Source organism: Marmota marmota, unplaced genomic scaffold (genome assembly GCF_001458135.2).
Source record: "Marmota marmota marmota unplaced genomic scaffold, marMar, whole genome shotgun sequence".
NCBI lineage: Eukaryota > Metazoa > Chordata > Mammalia > Rodentia > Sciuridae > Marmota > Marmota marmota.
Window position 1 is genome coordinate 44,752,229 of NW_026000016.1, and position 19,701 is coordinate 44,771,929.

The window sequence follows — 19,701 nt, forward strand, 5'->3', positions numbered from 1 at the left end:
CTTGTAATTACGGGGTCTTTGGGGTCTAGAATGAGTGTTCTTCCAAAGGACTGAGATTGGGAAGACCAAGTCAAAGCCTCAGCTAACAATGGTTCTGAAAACTCTAGCACACTGCGAGCTGAGGCTCCTGGGGAGGAAACATGTCTTCCTGGATGAAGGTCCATCCACCACATCGCATGCGTGGTGGAGCCCCACGGTGGCCACACCAAAGTGATGGTCTCAGAATGGGTGAGCGCATTCCAGGTACACAACAGCGCCGAAAGGGGCCTCAGTTCCTGGGAGAGCCTTGCTCTTAAGTCCTAAAGTACATGGCAGTGTTTCCTCTCCTAGGGGACCCTGCAGCTGCAGGTCCTACCCTATGCAGTCCTGTGACTTGCTGGGGCCTGCAGCTGGAAGGTGGTGGGAAGGGTCTAAGCCACTGGGTCTCATGGCATCTGGTCAGAATCCTTGCTGCTGCTTTTTCTGTCCTTCCAACAGAAAACCTGGGCCCCTGGGCTGTAGGGGTACCCCTGGGATGATTCTAGGCCAATCTTTTCCACTTCTATCCCTGGGCTCATAGAAGCACAGGCAGGTGGGCAGAGCTGGGCCTCAGCAATTCCGAGACTGAAACACACATATATGTATGAGGATCCTTCTATCTTTCAAACATGCCCTGGGCATCAGTTATTTTTCCAGACTTCAGAGCCCTAAGAGAATGTTCCTTCCTCATGAGACTCTCGAGAATCAGGCCCAGCTGAAATGGGAGCTGGCCGGGAGAGGCTGGGCCTGAAGGGGAATGAGCCAGGGACCCCCAGGGACACAGAATGGGGATGAAGAGAAAAGCACCCAGAACTGCTCTGGAGTTGCTACTGAAGGCCAGGTCACAGGGGGTGGGTGGGGAGTAGGGTGGGGTGCCACTCCACCTGGGGATGTCAGAGCCCACCCAGCCCTCCTCCCTCTGCACCACCAGAGGGCGCCCAGGACTGGGGGAATCTGTGGGCACTTCAATGTCATTTGCATCTTGTCCACAGGGTGGATGCACAGAAGTAGAAGAGGAGAGTAGGGTCCCTGGGAACCAGCCCAGGTCAAAAAGGTCTAAGCACAGCAAGGCAGGGCCTTCTCTAATCTGGTCTGGTCAGGCTGATGGAGCTCCTGGACCTGTGGCCTAGGCTTGGGGACAAAGCCTGCGCAGGGAAGGTGGCTGATCTATGACAACAACCTTTTCTAAGAATCTATTCCAGCTATCCCTGCATTCATGGCCGCTTGCCTCTGCATAGTGGTCAGCACTAATGAGTCAGTGGTGAGGACAGTTACTGGTGGCTCCTAGAAATGTAGACACCTGTCCTATTGGTCCCTCGCACTGGAGAACACCCCTTTCCTGTGTATCTGCTCCCCAGGCCAGCTGTTGGGGTTGCCATCAGTAGTGCCAGGATTTACTAGGGATCCAGCCTAGGGCTGTGGAGAGCGAGGGGACACCAGAGCCTGAGGGTCAGGGCAGGAAGGTTCAGAGGGGGGGACATAAAGGGACCATGGATCTTTGATCTCCAGGCAGGAGCCAGACAGACTTGGAGGAATAAGACTTGAGCCCCAAACCAGGACCTCAGGGAAAGACCCCAGGCCCCAGAGACTCTGAGCCATAGCAAAGTGGGAGGAGGTATTGTGCCACCTGAACACACACCAGCTAGTGAGGCTGAGGACTCCCAGCATCCCAGCACCGACTCCTTGTAGCTGGAATGGCCTTCTCTGAGCCTCAATTCCCCATAGAGTGGGAGTAATAATAGGGTCACTTCATAAGGTTCTCCTAAGGGCCACACAGGGCATGCATATATGACTAGCAAAGGGCCTGGACCCAGAAAGCCTGCCAGCAACATAATTATCACTGGGATTCAAGGCAAAGGTTACACCAAATAAGTCTTGTACATGCCCTGTGCAGGCAGGAATAACTGCAGTGCTGCTACCCACTGAAAGGGGGCAGCACTGAGCAGGGCACCTGGGTGTGTCCCCCCCAAGCACTGAGCCATCCAGGTTGCTGCATCCTGAACGAAGCAATTAGCTAAGAGGACAATGTGCGTGGCCAGGACTGGGTTAAACCAGGTAGTGATAAGTGTTGGGGGGAAAAATCCGCACTTGACAGCATCGATTATTTTTAACATGGAAAGTAGATTTGAAGGTGTGGCACCGTCCCATCTAGGCCTATTCCTAATACCCTTGGCCCTACCTTGGCCTTCTTCATCTCGGCCACCTCAGCCTGCAGCTTCTTCAGCTCCCTCTCATAGCGCGATTGGTTCTTGAGCAGCCGGGCGTGCTCCTTCTGCGCAGCCTGCAGTTTCTGCAGGTCTCGGTTCATCTCCCGCAGTCTCTTCTCATAATCCGCCTTGATCTTGTTGGCCTTCTCCTCTGTGTAGCACTCCATGGTGCCTGAGAGCAGCAAGAGGCAGCCCTCAGCTCTGTGTGTTCCCTCTGAAGGTGGGCTCATTAACAGGGGAGGCAGGACGCTTGGGTTCTAGTCTCACTGAGACACGTCGGGCACGAGGTCTCGAAACAAGGGAATGAGGCTACGGATGCCCAAGGCCCCTTCCTGCTCTGACATTCTGTTGGAATGTGAGATCTCATCTTGAGACCTGGGGCCCTGATCCCTAGCTTCCCATGAGGGTGCTGCAGTCCACTCATGTGTGCTTGCTTCTGACCCATGATAACTGTGAGAGTAAAGGAGATGGGACTAAGGGGAAGGGGAAGAATCAGCAAGAGAAGTTAGTGACATGAGCTAGAGCAGAAGGACTAAATTGGTTCCCTTCCCTAGGTGCTCCCTCCTGAACTACCAACAGACATCTCAAACTAAACAGGTACAAAACCAAGTCCCAGTTTCCACCTCTCACTCCAGCTCAGAGGCATCCTTGGTTCCCCTCTCCCTCGTGTCCCCAACTCCAAGCACTGACAAAGCCTTTGGCTCGACCTTCAAAACATATCCAGAATCTGCCCATGTCTCACCACCTCCTGTCTGACTTTTCTGGATCTTTATAACAATTTTCTAAATGGTCTCCTGCCACCATTTTTGTTCTCCTACACAACAGCCACAGTGATGTTTTAAAAATACTTTTAAATTTCACATCATGTGCTTCTCTCAAAACTCAACACTGCCTCATCTGCAGAGAAGAAGGCAACTTCCTTCCCATGACAGGCGTGACCTGCTCAGGACTTTGGCTCTGTTGCAAGGCTCTTAGCATCGCTCATTCTGCTGTAGCACTACCTCATCTCCTTCCTGCCTCTGCTCAGTCACCTTCCCAGGTAGTCTCCCATGACCAACCTAGTTCCAAGTGTCCCCCATCTTCCTTCCTTGCTGTATGTTTTAAAATAGCCCTGATGACCATCTTCCATTCTAGAGATCACACTTATTTTGTTCACGTCTATCTCTCTCAGCTAGAGTGTGCATTCCATAAGAGCAGGGGTTTTGCTCACGTCAACATCTCTAGAATCTAGGATAATGTCTGCTCCATAAGACACATCCAGCAAAGACTTGCTGAATAAGACAAAGGAATGAATACATGAATAATAAACTGAACTGGGAGAAGAAGAGTGTAAGGAGACAGAAGTCAGAAGGTGGCTTATAGACAGGTGCCAGGAACTAAATGCCGGAGAAAAGGCCAGGAAGTGTCCTGTTCACCTGCCTAGGTACATGAAGAAATAAAAAGGATTAAAAGATCCTAATATGTGAGATGTTAGTTTTAAAAAGGTGAATTTAAAACATGGCAGAGGACCTGGGTGTGACATAAAACTTTCAACTGTGGCCCAAAGAAGCCAGCTGCTATGGGGTGTGCTTTTGACAGGGGAGGGGCTCAGGTGAAAGCAGGGGTTGGCGAGGTGGGGAGTTCCGGCCTCACTGAGGTTCTGTAGCACACGGTCCCGCTCTAGCTGGGTGTCTCGGATCTTGTTCTGCAGCAGGATCAGCTTCTCCTCGTACTGGTGCTTGAGTGTCTGCAGGCGCCGCTGGCTGTTCTCCAGCTCATCAATCAGCTTCTGCTTGATCTCGATCTCACATGTCAGGTCGGCCAGGTCCGCCTGGAAGTTCACCTCTGCAGGGTCGGTGCAGAGCCAGGCTCAGACTGGCAACAGGGTAAGGGCCAGGTGGGGAGCACTCACCAGTCTAGGGAGGGGGTGTTTCCTCGTGTCAGCCATGACCAGAGGAAGGTGAAATGGTAAATCCAAGGTGGGCACAGTGCTGCCAAATATGGTAACACATTTAAAGAGCAGCCCCCAAAGGCACGCCTGGCCTCAAAATCTGGGAGCGGGTCTAGACATCCTTCCCACTGCTGTCGGCTCCAGAGGCCAACATCCACCTGTCACAGATTCATGGGACCCTGCTTGGGTAGAGGAGGGTAAAATGATTGAATGCACTTTGCAGAGCCATGGGCCAGAAATGGCAGCAAGACAGAGCTAAAGGGCAGGTGTCCCCACTTAGAGGAATGGGCTTTGACACTAGCCAGGCTTACATTCAATGCACTGCTCTGCCTGGACCAAACTGGGGAGAGTATGGACCTCTCTGAGCATGCTCCGTGGTGATGCAGGGAAAATAGCACCTATGCATGGGGTAGCAGTGAGGACTGGAAGAAGCCAGCACGTGAAATGCTGAGCTAATCACAGTGGCTGGCACATGATAAGCGCTCAGTATTTGCATCATTATCATTACGATTCTTGTTCTTGAATTCACAGCTGGGAGTTTTGAGCCTTGGATAACAACTGTCTCAGAGAACTCAAGCAGGCCGATCCCACCCCAGGGGCATCTGAACATTCTCTGGGCCCATTGCTGACAGGAAGCCCGACCCTGGGCACTGGCCACGGGTGTCTCGTGTCCCCCAGCCCGGGCCCCCGCACCCTTCTCCTCGGGGTCTGAGTCTGAGTCCACCAGGCTCTCCTCGCTGCCCGAGTCCTCGTCTTCATCCTCACGCCCTTCCTCCTCCTCACAGCCACTCTCGTCTCGATCTTCCTCCTCCTGGGCACCAGGCACAATTAGGTTTCTGTGCCTGGCCTCCAGGAGGGGAGTCCAGAAGCAGAGGCCAGGCCAGATCCAATACCTCAGCTGTGTCAGGAGGGCTGGGGTCGGCCACACCCTCCCTCGGGAAGACTACCCCCTCTCCCAGTAGCCTGGGCACAGCCTCTCTGGAGGAGCCTCCATCCAGCCTCCTCTGGGATGAGGAGGAGGCCTGAGTGATGCAGGTCACCATGGCAACCAGCCAGAGCTAATAGGAAGTGCAAGGATCGATGAAGGCACTCACCCCACTCCACCCTATAGGAAGGTGCTGATGGGGACCCCCAACCCCAGCAGGGACACAGGAGTAAACATGTGACCAGGAGGGGTGGGGGTGGGGGTCCTCACCTCCTCAGCCTCATTCTCGTCTGTCTCCTCACTGTTTTCCTGTTGGAGTTTTGCCCTCTTTTTGAAGGCTTCCTTCTCTGGACTGCTTGTGGAGTGAAGGGGAGCCCAGATTAGGGGGACTAACCCTGGCTTGAGCATACAGGCGAGGAGGGTGGAGGGTGGGATAAGGAAAGCTTCCAGCCAGGAAGCACAGGGGTAGGGCTGACTTCCTGCTCTCCTAAAAACCCAGTTGCTCTTTTTTGTCCTGCCCAGAATTAGCCTTGTGGGTTGGGGGGGAAGTACAGCATTGGAGGTGGTGGTGGCGGGGTCTCTACCCAAAGGGCAGAGCAAATTTGCTCCATGATTTCCTACACAATAATGGGGGAGCTCCTGGGGATGGGGTGTAGTGGGGCAATGGTGGTCCCTCCTGAACACAGGTGGGTCCATGTTCTTCTGGAAGGGTCCATTTGCAATTTCCCACCTCGGGGCTCTCAGGGAGGAGGCAGCCCTTTGCTTACCTCTTCCTCCGCTGCCTGACCTCCTTCTTCTTCAGTCGCTCCAGGTCCTGCTTGGCCCTGCGGATCACCTCAGAAGCATCCTCCATGGAGCTGGCTGGGCTGGCCCCAAAGGCCGGACCGGCTGGGGATGCTCCCAGGGAATAGGGGCTCCGAGCCGATGCCCTTGACAGGCTGCGGCGGAGGGACTCATTCATGGCCTCACTCTCCAGGAGCTTTGTCCTGCATGGAAAGAGCAAGGGGGTGGGGCCAGGTGAGATGTCGTCATCACCCCGATCTTGGTCTGGCCAAGACCTCCTGCCTGCTCACACCTTCAGGGGCTCACTCACCGCAGCTCCTCAATTTCCCGGATATAGTTCTGGATCAGAGCACCGATGGCCTCGTTGCCATCACCTGGAGGGCGGAAGGCAGAAGGAGCATGCAATAAAGAAGATGAGTGTCAGCAAGGACCTTCCCCTCTAAGACCAGTGACCTTGTATCTGTGCTTCCAATAGGGAGTGCACATGGACCTTCTCCATAAAGGAATCTCTAGCCAGGAAATATCTGTACACATGCACAGATAGGAAGCACTGTTGTAAGAGGCAGAAAGTGGAAACCAGCTAAATGCCCGTCAGAAGAGGGCTGTTTGTTATCAATAATTCATCATCACCTACAGAAAACCACGTAGTAGTTTAAAAAAAAAATTAGGCTGGTTTTAATATAGAGATTTATAAAACAAAATGCTAAATGAAAAGGGGAAGTCATAAGAATAATATAAATGATCTCCAATATAGAAGTATATATTCATATACACAAGAATATATTTAAACATACTTATACTTGAAACAGATGTACTGAGAAAGGTGTGGGAAAATATGTACTAAGTTGCTCCAGAAGGTTCCCTTCAGAGAAGCAGAAAGGACATGGTGGAATCTCAGAGGGGTTGGTGAGGGCACTTTAACCTCTAGCTTCATATACTGATGCAACACTTGCCTGTTTAAGAAGGATGTGTACATGTATTACTTTATTGTACAGAATTGTTTTAAAATTGGTTAAAAAGTGTGTGAATGGATCGACCTGTGCACTGGCTGGCTGGCCTGCTCTGCCTAACATTCTGGGGTGGGAGTGGGGAAAGGAGGGTTGAGCATATTGGTGCTCCAACTGGCCCTGGTGCACCCTGACTTACCAGCCTTGGCCAGAAGCAGGTTGGCCTCCTGGCTCATGAGATGGGTGACACGGCTGTTGATGGCATCGATGGCTTCCTGCATGGCCTTCACCCGCAGCCGCAGTGCCCCGTTCTCCTTCTGCAGCATGGCATTCTCCCGGAACAGGTCACTGTAGCCCTCGGCTCCATCCTCCCCAATCACCCGCTTGCCCTGGGAAAGGGCGCAGGCAGGGAGCAGTCAGGTACCAAATCTCACAGGGAAGTGGTAACAATGCTCTTCTCTCTGCCAGGTCACCTGGCCTTTTGTAGGACATGGCAAAACTGCAGGGTCCCCTACCCCTGGTTTCCTAAAATACAGCTCCTGTCTCCCAATGCTCAAAACCCCCAAATATCCAAATTCTAGAACCAGCCATTCAAGGCCTCCCACTGTCTTAGCTTGACCTACCTTTCTGCCACTCATGTTTCTACCTCCACAAATGCTACTCCAAGGGACAAAACCCTACTGGGGCCAGGCAGTTGTCATAACTGAGGGACTCAATTTGGGTGTAAGGTAACAGGGAGTTGTGGAGACTGGAGCTAAAACTCAGAGACTTGATCTAAAAGAGGCAGCCACCATGCATTCCAGCGAACTTTGAGCCATATGTAGTTAGAACTTGAAATTTTTCCAGAAAAGCTAAAACTCCCTGATTTTCAGAAAGGTTGATGACTAAGCAGTCTTTTAAAACATGTGCAAGTCAAACCAAAATCCATTCATATGCCATATTCAGGCCATGGGCCACCAGTTGGTGACTTCAAGCACAGTTATTGTAGTTATATGGAATTACACACTTCCTTCAAAGCACCATTTTCTTTACTTTTGCTCCCTACCTAGAATGCCTACCTGCTTCCTCTTTGTCCTCCAATATCTATATCAAAGCCCTCCTCTATGGGGACTTCCCTGACTACCCAGCAAGCAAGACCAACTTTCTCTCCTGTCCCCCTGCAGCACAGTGGGTGACTGTGGTCTCCATGGTCAACTTATCTATCGAAGCACAGCATTCTCATCTGTTCCAACACAGCATGTTCAGTGCACATAAAAACACCCTGGACAGTGTCTTCCCTGGGCAGGATATCTATGCAAGGACTTTGCATTCTAAAGCCTAGAGGGCTCGGGCTGCTGAAATCACCTGGGTAAGTTCCTAACACTGAGCCCCAGGCCTGGCACACAGCAATGCTCAGGAGGCACAAGGAGTGGATGGGCAGGTGACGGGGAGGTGGCAAGCATGCTGAGGAATCACAGGGCAGGTGCAGAGCCGGGCACTGGGTTCAGCAGGAGTGCTGGGCAGAGCCCGGGAGAGCCTGCTCACCGCCTTATACTCCATCAACTCCATCTGCAGGCGAGCGATCTCAGCCCGCAGTGCGCTGATCTGCTGGCTCGTCTTGTCCTGGTTCACCACCACCTTGTTCTTGATGTTGCGGGCCCGGTTGGCGTATTTGAGTGTGTTGAGTGTCTCCATGAAGTCCCGATCTGAGGGGCTCACGCAGGCAATCATGATGGTCTGGCTGAGGGTGCAGTCAGGCCAGGGTGAGAGTGAGGGGTGAGGAAGCTCTGCCCCCACCTGACGCCCCACTACTTTAATGCCTGAAGGACCTGGGCATTTGGAAGGGCAGGAGCTGGGATGCGGGTCTCTGGACCACCTGGCCGAGAGTTTCCCCTGCCGGAGGGTAACCCAGTGAAGGGAGCTAGCCAGGTGGGAAAGGTGGTGGTGCCTAATTGCCAGAGTCCTCTGATTAGTGATAAGGATGTGCCATAGCCCCTGCATTTTTCTAGCATTTTCTGTCTGTTCTTTCTTTTGGGCTGAATGACTTCCCTGAGGAATATCTCTCTCTGTTGTGCAGATGAGGAAACTGAGTCTGAGCATAACTGGCCAAAGGTCATGGAGCACTTCGAGGTCCCTGCCTAATCTTCAGCCTCGGATGGGAAGGCCTCTTCCTCCACAGGGCCATCATGCATCCAACCTTCACCTGGGTGTTCTCCAAAAACCTCCTTGCCTCCCCAACCCCTTCTCAGGGATGTTGGTCATCAGATACCTGTTGCCCCCCAGAGAGTCCTGGAGGAGCCGAGTGAGCTTGGAGTCCCTGTAGGGCACGTGCACCACCTTCTTGCTCTGGTCCCCCAGGGCGCTGATCACATTGCCCAAGGCCAGCTGCAGGAGACAGACCCTGTGCTCAGGAGTCACTCAGGGAGGGAGGGGCAGGCACAACACAGTCCCAAGCCATCTGTACCAGCCTTGCTGGCCCTAACAGCCCTCAGACCCCTGGATGGGTTTATAGGCAGATGTGCTAGATTGGTGAAATCTGGGCGTTGGGGCAGGGGTGAGGCCTGAGAGTGGGCAGAGCCCCGGGAGGCCCCAAGACCTAGAAATAGTAGCTAGTTGTGCCCTGCCCAACAGCTGGCGAGAAGCCCCAGGAAGCCTGTGCAGCCTTAGAGTCACAGAGCCTTAGGAGGGTCTGAGCCAGAGCTGAGCTAGCTGCCGGGGCTGGGGACCTCCATGTACCTACCAGGCCACAGTTGATGGAGATGCCCTCCTTGGCCCGCTCACCCGTGGCCCCTGTCCGCTTCAGCCTCTCGGAGCCAGCCAGGTCCACAAAGTGAAATTTGGCTGTGAGTGTCTCGTATTCGTTCGTAGGAGCTGTGCCCTCAGGAAGCCCTGTCACCGCCTCGTTCACCTGTAGCAGAAGAGAGCCTCTGACTTGCCAGCCCTCGCCCACCCTGAGACAGCAAACACAGGATGTTCACACGCCTGATTCTCATTCATTGCTCACAACTCGATATAGGTCTCATTACCCCACTGCATAGAAGGGGTCGCTGAAGCTCAAGAAAAAAAAAGAAAAATCGACAAGTGGCAGGGCAAGCCCCAACTCTGGTTTGCTAGCTTGGGTCCAGGGCTACTCGTGTTGTCCTCCCTCAACACCCCCATAGCAAGAAGCTCCTGGGCCCCAGAGGGCTCCTCACCAGGTCGGGCTGGGCACACACACGCATCTGGCACAGGTGGATGGTGAAGATGGCATGGGAGCGCGAGCTCTGTACATTCATCTGGGTGCTGGCCGTGGTACGGGACAAGGCGCCCTGCTTCAGGCACTGGATCAGCTGGGGACAGATGCAGAGGTGAGGCCTCAAGAGGCTGTGCTGCCAGCCTCTGGCCTTTCAGGATGTCCTGTGCCTGCCCTGTACCTCCCGTGGATGCTCACCTCCTCCTGGGAGTTGATGAGGCGAGACGTGACGCCTGTGGTATAGATGCCACCATTGGCATCCTCGTGGATCTTGATGTTGGACCTGCGGTGGCGAGCGTCAGGGTCACGAGTGCTATCAAACAGGTCAAGGATCTCCTCATTGTAGAGCTGTGCCAGGAGGGAACAGGGCTGGGTTCATATGGCACACAGCGCAGGGCCCCCAGGGGGCTTCTTCTGTTTCTAAACCACCTTTATTTTGCAGAAGTGGAAACTGAGGCTCTGGAAGTTAACTTATCTAACCCTGGTCCCTTTTGGGTTCTGAATTCTAGGATCTTTCTCCTGGACAGGGAAAGGAGGGCAGCTGGGCCCTGGGCAGACCTACCCTGAGGTTGTACACGGTTCCTCAACTTTGAGGAACCAGTATCCAGCAGCTCTCAGTCCCAGTAGGTAGCTAAGGACCTAAAGGGACAAAGGGATGTGGATCCTAGAGAGCAGACAAGGAAAACTTGACGTGACTTGGGCAGATCTTATTGCAATACTGGACTGGAAAAGAGGGGATGGGATGATTCCAGATGAGGGAAGGAGGAGGCAGAGCTCAGAGACCTCCAGGGGCCATTCCCTGATCCCCATGGTTCCTGGCGGTTGACATAATGACAACCTCCCAGGGGAGGGAGGAAGGTGGCGGCTATGTGCCTTGCCCTATGCTCAGGAGGGAAACAGATCATGGAGAAAGGGTGACTGGGGCCCAGCCTTCTGGGGAGCCTAATGTGGGGAGGTGGCCACCCATTTCAGATGGTAGCCCAGGAGATTCCTGTGATTGGAATCAGGAGCAAGGAAACTTCCACTGACAGGCTGGGGTGGTCAACAGGCAGGGAGCTGGGACTGGGAGCGGGAAAGGGATGGGGGAGAATCCAGTGGGGCAAGGGGGAGGGGGACTGCAGACCTCAGACATCTGAGGCACTGAGGGCCTTAAAGGGACAGAAATATCTCACAGGAAGGGGAAGAGGAAACAGAAGGAGAGATGGTAAAGAGGGGGCACTCTCGTGTCTGTCTGTATTGGGACAGACACACTGCATCATTTAACCCCTTGTGGTTCACCCCTTGGCATGGATCTTATAGAAAATAGCCTCCTTTTGTGGATCCCCATGGCAACGGGATGAAGAAAGGAAGGAAACAAAGAGATGTGAGAGAAAAGCTAATAGCGATACCCAAGCAGCAGGTCACACATGCGTGCGTGTGCACACACACACACACATGTGCACACACACAGAGGCAGGCAGTTCATCAGAAACAAAGGTCTAGAAAAACAAATAAAAATTCCCAAGCCTAAAATATAGGGTCCCCCTAAGAAATCAGGAAAGCAGTAGCCATGTGTACCCAGGAGGGAGTAACTGTTCTGATGGGTAGGAGCTGGAGCATGGGAAAGTGTGGGCAGGGCTGAGGTCACATATTTCCCTCAAAGGACAACCAGAGTACAATCGCAACACCAGGGTTTTGGGGTGAGAGCCCAGGGTACCTCTAAAACCAGCAAACACCACAAGGTTGGGCTCCTTGGCTTGAGTATTTAAATGCTGAGGATCTGAGAGGCCCAACCACATGTCCCGGAGAAACCTGGTCAGGCTCTTGGTGGAAATCATTTCTGCCTTCCTAGAAACCCTTTGGGAGGGCCCGTTCACAGTAGGGAGTACCTACACCTGGGTTACTGATCTGGGGTTTAGCACAGCCCAAGTGTCAAGGAGCCTAGAGATCTCATCCTTCGCCCCAGAAAGTTCCTGGATACCACAGTTTCAGGCTGACATCCTCCCATTCACAGGCAGGGCTGGAGGCCAAGGAATTCTCTTCTAGGGACCATTTTGCCAGGAGACCCAAGAAGACTCAGAGCCAGGAAGCATCTTAGCCAGAAAGGGACAGGCAGGCCACTTGAAGGCGAAGGAGGGACCCAGTGAAGGCCAGAGGAAAGGCAGGAACCAAAGTTGTTACCATGCATAAGTAACATGCTTCCACGTCATCCTCGCCAACCCTAGGGAAGTAGACATCACCCCCATTTTGCAGATGAAGTTCAGAGCATGAAATGACATGCACAAGGTCACATGGCTAAAAAGTGTCAGAGCTAGAATCAGACAGGGTTTGAGGAGATCTCATAGGTCACTGACTCCTTACCAAATGATGGAGGAAACCCTTCAAAGCGTCCCACTGATCCTCCTGTCCTTGCCTGGGGACTTCCAGCAGCAAGGAACTCATCAGCTGTAGATGCCCCTGTGACTCCCTAGGCTACTCGACTGCACTGGAGGAGGACCCAGCTTGGGCGGTTTTGTGGTCTACCAGGTCTCCCTCCTGCCTGTCCCTCCTGCCTACCCTGCAAGAACACAGTACCTCCAGGAACTGAGCGCTGACTTTGAATTCAGGCCCAGCCACACCCTTCTCCTGAGCCCGTCGCTTGCGTTCAGCGATGCCCCCGAAGAGGTGAGCTATGGCCCTTGGGATGATGCCCTGCTCCTCCTCTGACGTCACCGTGTCGAAGCCAGTGCCCATAGTGTACGTCTTCCCGGCCCCCGTCTGCATTGGCAAAGACAAGGAGAGTGTTACCCAGCACCCTCTGGAGGCACCATCGTGGAAGTCCCTCACTGTTCCCAGCCCTCCTGCTCAGCCAAATCCTCAGACAATAGACAAAACCATGCAGTTGTCTCAACTGCTCTAAAGGTGGGGCTCAGATGAGGGGACACCAAAGTCGGGTGGCCACTATTGGGGTGGAGGTGGCTTACCTGCCCATAGGCCAGCACTGTGGCATTGTAGCCCTCAAAGCAGCCCTCGATAAGCTTGTTCACACAGGTCGAATAGATCTGTTCTTGCCAAGTGTCCAAGTCAAAGACAAAGTCATAGGTGAAGGCCTTGTCCTTCCCCAGTAGGACCTGGGGTTCCCCCGGGGTTACAGACGTACAGATGTGACAGCCCTCAATCTTCTCCTTTGACAGCTGGGGCCGGATCCTGCCCAGGATAGAAAAGCCCTGGCTCAGGCCCTCCTCCCTCACATTACCTGCCAGGCTTCCCATCGGCGCTGGGCAGAGAGGAAGGGAGGGGAGGAGCTAACCGAGGACAGCTTTGGTAACACAGTAATAAAAGAATCATACCCCCAGACAATTGTTGCTAACATTTATTGAGCACTCAGTGTATACTAAATCTATCTTTAACATATTTTATATAAATTAATCCATGTATTCTTCACTATAAACCTGTGAGGTATCTATTATTTGCCTGATTTTACAGATGAGAAAATTGAGGGTAAGAAAGTTCAGATGACTTGTCCAAGGTTACATAACGGCAAGTGATGGGGCCAGCGCCAGATCTGTGTGGCATGAACCACAGATGTGGTGCATTCCTATAATTCCAGTGACACAGGAGGCCGAGGCAGGAGGATTGTGAGTTTGAGGCCAGCTTCAGCAACATTAGCAAGATCCTCAGCAATTCAGTAGGACCCCATCTCAAAATAAAAAATAAAAAGGAGTAGGGATGTAGTTCAGTGGTAAAGCACCCCTGGGATCAATCCCTAATTCTATCCCTCCCCACCAAAAAAGGAGGGGGAGGGGGAGAAAAAAAAGAAAAGTAAAAAGCACACAGTCCTGGCTGGACTGGGGACCTTGGAGATCAACCCCTTCTGAGCAAGAATACTCTGCTTCTGTGGAAGCAAAGCTCAGGGCCAGGACAGGGAACAGAGGGACAAGCCTGGTTCTGGGTCACATTCCCCCAGGTCAGGGCCAAGTTCTGAAGGAGGCCAGAGCCTTTGCCAAAGCCTGTGGGGGCTGCAGGGGTCCTCCAAACCAACAGCCCCCCTCCCAGATGCCAGAGCCTGGTGGACAGTCACCAGGTCTGGCTCCCTGCAGGAGCTGAAGGGCCAGACTAAGCAGAATGTGGCATCTCAGGCCAAGTTAAACGTTTCCTGCAAAGGGCAGAAACCTCTAGAAAGGACAGCAGGCCAGCCACAGGGTAGGCCTATCTCTCAGACACTAGGAGGCCCCCTCATACAGAGGACAGTAAGTGGCATCAGGACTGAGTGGGGAGCCAGTCATGGGCAGAACTGTCTCCATCAGTTACCCCTTCTTCCCTTTTCCAAGTAGCCATCACCATGACGAGATCCCCATGGCAACCATGCATGAGTCAGTGAGCATGCGTGTGAAGAGCCTGGCTGAAAGCATCCCCCAACACCCTAAAGTAAAGGGGGGTTTAGGCTCTAGTGCCCATGGGCTCACACAAGCCAGCCCTGTTGGCCAGGCACTCACAATGAGCTGCTTGTGAGGCTCCCTCTCCCCAAGCCAACATTTACCAAGAGAAGAAAAGAATGAGTGGGACCAGGCCAGCACCCACCCAGGGCCCAGAGGCGCCCAGCCACAGAGCCCAGGGCCTCCAAGCTATCCTTCTGTCCCTGTCCTGAGCCCAGCCCCCCTGGCACTGAACAGTTTCAGGTGAACACCTCACTGAACTGTAGGCCAGTGAGGTGCTCACCTGAAAATGTTACCTGCACTTGGCTTTAAGGGAGTGGACTGGGGAGGTGGGAAAATTCCTGGGGAGGGGGCAATTATTTTCCCCTGTTGTTTCCACATGCGGTGTCTGGGTTTTCTTTAGAAGTGTTTTCTCTGAGGTATGAACAGGTCCTCACGATGGGTGGCTCTCCCCAGAAAGGAATGGAAGCCCAAGGAAGTTGCTATCCTATCCAGTTTTCCTGGGCCAAGGTAAAGTGAGAAACTTGCTTCTCAGCCTCCCACCTGAATTGGTTTCTGAGTCTTCTGTTTTTGTTTTTATATCAGAGATTGACACCAGAGGCAATGAACCATGGAGCCACATCCCCACCCCTTTTGCTTTTTATTTTGAGACAGGGCCTCACTAAGTTGCTTAGGGCCTTGCTAAATTGCTGAGGCTGCCCTTGAACTTGCGATCCTCCTGCCTCGGCCTCCTAAGCAGCTGGGATTACGGGCATGCACCACTGTGCCCAGTTCTTGCTCATCCTCTCTGGACCTGCAGACCAGAACCCCACCCCAAGAGACCTCAGGGTCAGCAAGATTCCTATCTCTACATAAATAATGGCAGCTCAAACACTGAGTTCTCACTGTATGCCAAGCAGCATCTGCACACTGACACATACTAACTCATGACAACCCATTTATGGATGAGGAATCCGGGATGGTGTCCTCCAGTGTCACAGACAGTAACGAGCCAGTTTGAGCTCAGGCTGTCTGCATGCATGTCCCTGTGATGGTCCTGCACTACACTGTCTATAAGGACCGGGGCTCAGAGGGCCAAGGGAAAGTCTCATACGCAGACAGAGGGATAAGACACTGCACAGGCTACAGGCTAATAGACAGGACCTCAAACCTTGCTCTGTCCTGGGCCTGTGGGACCTAAGACCAGGGCATTTCCTCCCAGGATATTTGGATATTCCCAGGTGAAGCAAGGTTCTGGTCCAAGCAGCCTCTGAGGACCCTCGAGCTGCGTGGGCAAGCATGAGCTCCTGAGGACACCCTCCCCACGTGGCTGCCTGCGATGGGATTTCTGGATCCAGTTCAAATACCATTTAATTACTGCAGGCAGATGGCAACACTGGCGATTGGAGCAAATCGAATCAGCATCCCTAGAGACAGTGGGAGCAGGCAAGGGGGAGCAGCAGCCCCGCTGTCAGAGCCCTTCAATGAGAGGGGCAGCCTCGCCTTCAGCAACTAGCCCCTAGACCACCCAGGGAGCCCACCTCCCAGGATGGAGAGAGTCAGCAGGAGAGCCGTCTGGAGGGAGCATGCAGACAAGGGCACTCCAGGGTTTTAGGGTTCAAAAGTTGTAGGCTACATTATCGGTTCACCCTGAGACCCTTTGTTGGCCCAGCACATTCTGACATGGGGTTCTCTGTGGTTAGAGAGAGCAACAGAGCCCCATGCTGGCCCATTCTAAGCATGAGGTGCTTTATTAGGGCACAGGTGGGTGAGCAGTGTCACCTAGAAAAACAGGTACCAGCTGGAAGAGAGAGGACATGGGCTCTGGATGAGTCACTATTCTAAAAGCAACTGACTAGGAGAGGGAGAGACTGACAGTCCCAGGAATGGGACTGAATGGGTAGCTATGGATGGAAGCAAGGGAGGATGACTTCCCGGATGCGTTCCCTGTGCTAGTTCAGGGCCAGGCAGCCCCCTCAGGTTACCTTACTTAAGTGATGCTTTTAGAAAGGAAAGAAGAGACTCAAAGTGGTTAAGCTGCATGCACAGTACACAGTGAAGCAGGGCATCAATCCTGGCTCGAGCTAACTACAAATGCCCTTGCACTTCTCTGAAGGCATCCTACCCAGAAAACTCTCAATCCCCAGATCACTAAAGAAATTTCCTCCCCAGTACCACCATCAGAGGCAGGAGTCCTACATGTTCATCCACACAGATGCCTTCCATGGCTCGCCATCCTGGGGCAGCATTCCTCACCACACCTGTCTCAGGGAGAATTCAAACCTGGAGGGCTGGTCCTTGTCCAGCCTCTGACCTCTTGTGGCATATGACTCTGGACTTCCGCCTGGGTTATCTAGAGATCTTCCCAGTTTTAACTTTCTAAGAACAGCATCACCCCAGCCCCCAGCAGCCTCTTCGCCTGGTCCCACTGTGAATGACATCATTTCTTTGGGTTGCTGTCTAGGTGGCAGTGACCCATCCTGCCCCAGAAAAGAGAGTTCCCCTTAAAGCAAGGTGGCAAGGATGGGAACCACTTAACCTTGGTGCATGGGGAGAAGTCAGGAGTGTCTCTGGGCTCTTCTGACCACACCATGGGCCCTAGGAGCTATGGACAGAGCCAGGACTAGGGTGAAGCACGTGCCTTAAGCACGAAATTTAAGCAGGCAAGGGAATCAGACAAACCCTCAGTGATCCAAATAAATTAAAACAAAAGACAGGAAAACCCCCAAAACCTCAAATTGGCAAACTATGGCCCTTGGGTCAGCTGCTTTGTCTTTCTGTCCATCATGGTACGTGGCCCAAAGATCCTGGGACATTCATTCTCCCAGGGCTGCCTGAATCCCACCCAGGGTCATCTCACCCCCAAGCCCCACCCCTCCCGCTTCCCCCTTCTGCAGATCCTGCCCTGCTCCGAAAGGCCCCGGAACCCCCCAGAACAGAGCCTGCCTATTTTGCCACTTGGCAACCTGCAGGCTGAGCGGCGGCGCGAGGAGAAAGGGCCCGGGGCTTTTCAGAGGCAGGATCTGGCACCGGCGGCGAGGGCGCAGAGCTTCCTCCGCTCACAATTGAGCAGGGGCTGGTGTGATGCGGGGGGCGGTCCCCCGCCCCGGGGACTCGAGCCATCGCGGCGACGGACGCGCGGGCGGCTGGGAGCCCCCTCCTCCCGGGCCCGCCCCCAGCCGCTCCGTGCCGCCGCCCGCGGGGGACAAAGGCTGCGAGCCGCGGGCCGGGGCTGCGGGAAGAGCTGAGCTCAGCGGTTCCTCGGCTCTTTGAGGAGCCTGGAGGACAGGACAGAGGAGACAGGGAGGAGGCAGGCCGGGGCGGGTGGCTGCTGAGAGGCTGCCAAGGATGGAAAACTTCCTCTGCAGAGGTAACAACTGGGCACATCCGGGCACGTGCCTGGAGCCCCACACCCAGCCCCGCTGAGTGGGAGGGGGAGGATGGGGACTGCCAGCCTCACTTCCAACCCCCTCTAGTGACATCGCGTGAAGTCGGCCAATCACCCCTCCCAGGAACTCCTCCCAGTGACCTTGGGCTCCCAGGAGTGAGTTTAGCTTCTTAGATGAAATCAGTCCCACCCATCAGTAGGGCTGCTCCCACGTTCCAACTGACCTGCCAACCAAATCTTATCCCGAGGCCCCCAAGGGCCCCGGGCTCTTTGCACTTGGCCTTATTTCTCATTGAGGAGAAGTAACAAGCTGTGACCTTAAGATATCTATGAACTGTTCCGGAATTCTAGAAGATTCTTACAAAGATAATGCATGGTCTGTGATTCCTGATGCATCTTCTCTGTACTATAACCAACATGGTCCTCAGGGAACAGGCCGCCTCTTGCTAGGTGCTATTTAGGATGCTGTTCGAAGTTAGGCCATCACCTACCATTTAGTTCTAAAGTTGGAATTTTTTGCCTCTAATTCTAATACAAATGAGGCAAAAACTTGGCTTAAGGTCACGGAGCTAATAAGAAAGAAGATCTTCTATGAAGATTACCTTCATTAGCCCTCAGTCCAGAAGATTCCATCCAGAGGAGAACCTGAGACACCTAGCATGCATGCAGCTGCCCACCTGTGTGTAATTTGGACTTGAGGACTTCCAGGCGGAGGGACACTGTCTCCCTAGGCCTTACCTCACAGACTGTCAGAAGAAGAGAAACCTGGACTAGACTCATCTCTTAAATAACCAAAATAACCAACATGACTAGATCTTTCAAAAAAAGCTTCAGGGGGCTAAGAGCATATCTGCTCTTTGCTCCAACAGGATCCCTAATGCCTTCCTGGAATCCTGAAATGCAGCCCCCAGAGGCTAGTCAGTCTCTGGGCATGCAGCACCAAAGCCTGAGGGGAAAAGTAAAGTTGGCCCAGATTCTACTGCTTCCCTCCTCATGTCCAGTCCCAAATCAGCACACCTGGCTTCAACCAGGATGGCAGGGGCAGAGGGGCAGTCAAGTGTTGCATCCTCCATGGTGGAAATGTGTGTGTGTGTGTGTGTGTGTGTGTGTTTAGGGGCAGAGGTAGGGGAGGGACACAGAGAGGAACCCCATGATCTTTTTTTTCCCCATGATCTTTCATTTGCTGGCACACCGGATCACTTTGCCATGTTGTAACCTGCCAGGGGCCAGCTCTTCCTCATCAGTGACAGGACAAGATCAAAGGGGAACTTAGCTACAGCAGGGGGGATTTAGATAAGCTAGCAAAAAGAACTTCCTGCCTGCAATGCTTGTTAAACTGAACAGGGAAGCTTGGAGGAGTCTGGAGTCTTCTTCTTCCAGCATCCTCTGCCTCCCAGGCCTCATCCCATAAGGATGATATCTACTATTTGTTGAAAACCTGGGTTCCCAGCTCATTGAGGCACATGAAAGGAGGTACTGTGTCGTGACAACCCTAGGAAGCAAGGGATATGTTTAGGGAGGCTCGGAAGGTGAGATTTAACAACCGAGAGTCACACAATTTGTAATGGTGAAGATGAAATTCCAACCAATCCTACCCTTGCCCAGTCTGGCTGCATCCCCCAAGCAACTCTGCACCAGGGCAGGAGAGAGGTTGGACTGAAGAAAACCGATCCCCTCAGAGAATCTCCCTGGCTGATGTCACCAACAGCTGCCAGCAGTGCCATGAGGGGCCTGTTGGGAAAGTATTTCCCCATTTTGTCATTAAGGAAGCTGCGGCCCGGGGGCCTGGGAAGCATGGAGCTTGCTTCCCTGCCAAAGCAAGGCAGCAGCACTCCTCGGCAGTAGAAAGAAAACGTCCGCACCCCCCTTTACTGAGCACCCTCTCCTCCTCCTCCTCCTCCTCCTCCTCCTCCTCCTCC

General features: G+C 53.4%; 1 protein-coding gene across 9 annotated transcripts in view; it reads right to left on the minus strand.

Moving 5' to 3' along the window:
* Kif21b (kinesin family member 21B) overlaps positions 1 to 19,701 on the minus strand; it is a 48,598-nt gene that overhangs the window by 22,092 nt on the left and 6,805 nt on the right. For 5 of the 9 annotated variants that reach the window (XR_007349866.1, XR_007349865.1, XM_048809622.1 and 2 more), the window contains exons 2-15: positions 12,964 to 13,186; positions 12,575 to 12,757; positions 10,220 to 10,369; positions 9,984 to 10,118; positions 9,530 to 9,697; positions 9,059 to 9,174; positions 8,335 to 8,530; positions 7,010 to 7,199; positions 6,174 to 6,237; positions 5,848 to 6,066; positions 5,351 to 5,432; positions 4,849 to 4,966; positions 3,858 to 4,049; positions 2,198 to 2,397 (exon numbers count right to left, since the gene is read on the minus strand). Coding sequence is in view for 6 of the 9 variants with exons in the window: in XM_048809622.1 (XP_048665579.1) it covers positions 2,198 to 2,397; positions 3,858 to 4,049; positions 4,849 to 4,966; positions 5,351 to 5,432; positions 5,848 to 6,066; positions 6,174 to 6,237; positions 7,010 to 7,199; positions 8,335 to 8,530; positions 9,059 to 9,174; positions 9,530 to 9,697; positions 9,984 to 10,118; positions 10,220 to 10,369; positions 12,575 to 12,757; positions 12,964 to 13,186 (2,236 nt within the window). In the remaining 3 variants the exon portion in view is untranslated. Of the gene's footprint in view, positions 1 to 2,197; positions 2,398 to 3,857; positions 4,050 to 4,848; positions 4,967 to 5,350; positions 5,436 to 5,847; positions 6,067 to 6,173; positions 6,238 to 7,009; positions 7,200 to 8,334; positions 8,531 to 9,058; positions 9,175 to 9,529; positions 9,698 to 9,983; positions 10,119 to 10,219; positions 10,370 to 12,574; positions 12,758 to 12,963; positions 13,187 to 19,701 lie in introns of all 9 variants that reach the window. The other 4 variants (XR_007349864.1, XM_048809621.1, XM_048809619.1 and 1 more) reach the window with 1 other exon arrangement.